Source organism: Mercurialis annua, linkage group LG1-X, assembly GCF_937616625.2.
Source record: "Mercurialis annua linkage group LG1-X, ddMerAnnu1.2, whole genome shotgun sequence".
NCBI classification, from domain to species: Eukaryota; Viridiplantae; Streptophyta; class Magnoliopsida; order Malpighiales; family Euphorbiaceae; genus Mercurialis; species Mercurialis annua.
In genome coordinates this window covers 64,098,389-64,101,061 of record NC_065570.1, presented here as the reverse complement: position 1 = coordinate 64,101,061, position 2,673 = coordinate 64,098,389, and the positions used below count along the sequence as shown (strand labels likewise).

Sequence of the window (2,673 nt, the reverse complement as noted above, 5' to 3'; positions counted from 1 at the left end):
AATTAATAATTAAATACTAATTAATTATAATTAAAATTTAATTAACCTAAGAATCATTTTTCAAATTTTTTTAATTTTTTTTATTTCCGGGCGAGGAGGAGCTCTTCACCGGAAAAGAGGAGCCGTTGTTTTTCTTCTCGGAGGAGGAGGAGCTCCTCGCCAAAATTAAGCGATTAGAATTGAAAATTAAGCGAATAAAATTGATCTTTTGTTCGTTTTATAAACTACAATGTTAAACTGAAAATTGTGCGACTAAAATTAATATTAAAAAAGCATTACAAGTAAATTAAAAACCAACTAGATAGTAATGTCACTAATCACATCATATCACCACCCAAAATAACTAACCCAAAATAGCTAACCCAAAAATTTGCATTGATTAGTCCCTAATGCTCTTTCTTTGTTTCATTTACACTTCATTATCCCCCATCTAATTACTAATTAGACCCACTAATTACTAAAAGTCACATTATAGAGCAGGCATTCGGGTTCTCATCATTGAACTTCATGTGAACTGGATAACCCGGAACCTGATACCCGAATCCATAATCATAAACCGGCATGTACCCATTTCCATACACAGGTACCGGCTGCGGCTGCGGCTGCACAGACTGCATCTGCATGGGTTGACCCAGATACCCATTTCCATAAACCGGTTGACCTACATACCCGTACCCAGGCCCCAACCCGTAACCCGGATGCATCACGTATTCCATTCTACCCTCCATTTTCACACCCGCATCGCCACCGCCGCCGTTACCTCCGCCATCACCCCCACCGCCGCCGCCCTTCTTCTTCTTGCCGCCTTCACCGCCGTCTTTTCCGCCGTCTTCCTTGTCTTTCTTCGGCGGCACAATCTCAGCGTTCCGTTTAAGTTTCTCCTTCAAAACCTCAGTCAACGCCTTGACGTCCATTGTTCCCTTCACCGTCACCGTTTCCTTGGGCTTGTCCATTGTCATCTCCTGCACACCTGTACAAACATTAATAAACTCCGTCAGCCACAAGTCAAACTAAACACCGTTACCTTAACGTCAACGGAAAACAATTAAATTAAATAATTAATAAATCGAATAATCTTCACCTTTAGTCTTTGAAACGATTTTCTGAATCTTCTCAATGCAACCCAAGCAGTGAAATGCTACCTTGATAACCGCCGTTACAACCGGCGCCTAATTATTAATTAATTAACAAACTAATTAGCTAATTAACAAATTTAAACGGTTTTTTCTTCTAATTAATATAATTATTATTATTATAATCACCTCTTTAACTTTAGGTTTGTTGGTATTGTTGTCGTTGCCTTTTTTATTGCCGTCGTCCTTGTTTTTGTTGGCGTCGTCTTTTTTGGGCAGAGGAGAAATGAGTTCAACTTTTTTCTTAGTTTTCAAGTGAAGAAAATCTCGAATCTTAATCGGATCATTCACTTTACCCATTACTGTTAATTTATTCGCTTCTGAATCCGCTTTCACATTCTCCACACCTAATCACACAAACTCAGTAAGAATTTGAACTACAGACAAGAAAAAATTTAAAAAAAATGTTGGGGTTACCATCAAATCCGCGAGCCAATTTGATAATCTTAGAAGCGCAGCCATCGCAGTGCATTTCAATTTTGAAAACGACATCGTTGTTCTTCTTGTTGTTATTTTCTTCTTTCTTCTTGTTTTCTCCTCCGTCTTCTTTCTTTTGTTGTTCTTCATGTTTTTGTTCTTCATGCTCGTGGCTGTTGTTGCTTTTGTTCTTCTTCTGCAGTGAAACAAAAGGAGCGAAAAACCATTAAATTGTGATGATAAGCAAAACCCAGAAAAAAATAAGCAGAACCCATTAATGGGAGAGGAAAAATAGAATGTGGGTTAGTTGTTTTTTAGTTTATAATTCTAAGAAATGATACTGACCTTGCCCATTTGGTGTAAAATGTGACAGAGAACACAGAGAGAGCACAGTTACAGAAATGCTAATGGAAAAACGAAAATGTGAGAGAGAAGGTGAGTGGAGTATGTGGGTATTTATTTATAGGCAGAGAGGCGGTTGAGTGAGAATGGTGATGATGATGGTTATGGATATATATGGATGAATCATGGATCAGATGTGGTGTTCATTCAGGAAATAACAAATATTTAACTCCCTCTCATATTCATTTATTACCTTTTGAGTCCTTATACTTTCATTTCTAAATGTCGGGTTTCCTTATTCCATTTCATTCATTTATCACTTAATCTAATTATTTGTTTTATTTTATTTTAAGTTCAAATTACTTAAAATTATATTTGATAAATAATACTTTATATGATTATTTATTTTTATAAAATAAATATTATTTTGTCCGTTTATTATATTTGGTAAATAATTATTATTTTCATTCAATTGTTGAATAGAGAAATTATGAAAAATTATTGTACGCAACCGTTGCGCCATGTCATTCGTGCAACAAACCTATGATCGTTCGCCATGTGGAAAAATTTATAATAAAAAAATTAAATGAAAATTTTAAGGTTTCCTATCGCAAATGCGCATTGGCTTGTTGTAAATATGATATGACACAACCAATGCATTAGATAAATACTCGATAAATTATACTACAAACAACTATAGAGCTACCTTAAAAAATGTACCCCCTCCATCCCATTTTAAAAGTTTCATTTGTTTTAGCACACAGATTAAAAAAAGGCTTAA

At 35.3% G+C, this 2,673-nt stretch overlaps 1 protein-coding gene across 1 annotated transcript; it reads right to left on the bottom strand.

Annotated features, from left to right (window-relative positions):
- Window positions 1–232: 232 nt before the first annotated feature.
- On the bottom strand, window positions 233–2,043 carry LOC126666237 (heavy metal-associated isoprenylated plant protein 3). The gene is made up of 5 exons (XM_050359245.2): window positions 1,896–2,043; window positions 1,551–1,746; window positions 1,263–1,480; window positions 1,082–1,169; window positions 233–970 (listed from the first exon to the last, which is right to left on the bottom strand). The coding sequence occupies exons 1-5, from the start codon at window positions 1,902–1,904 to the stop codon at window positions 465–467; spliced, it is 1,017 nt and encodes a 338-aa protein (XP_050215202.1). The 5' UTR covers window positions 1,905–2,043; the 3' UTR covers window positions 233–464.
- Between the last annotated feature and the right edge of the window lie 630 nt (window positions 2,044–2,673).

Coding starts and splice junctions, on each gene's coding strand:
- LOC126666237 (XM_050359245.2), bottom strand. Junction 1,170..1,262: donor ACAAACCTAAAGTTAAAGAG/GTGATTATAATA, acceptor ATTAATAATTAG/GCGCCGGTTGTAACGGCGGT. Junction 971..1,081: donor AATCGTTTCAAAGACTAAAG/GTGAAGATTATT, acceptor ATGTTTGTACAG/GTGTGCAGGAGATGACAATG.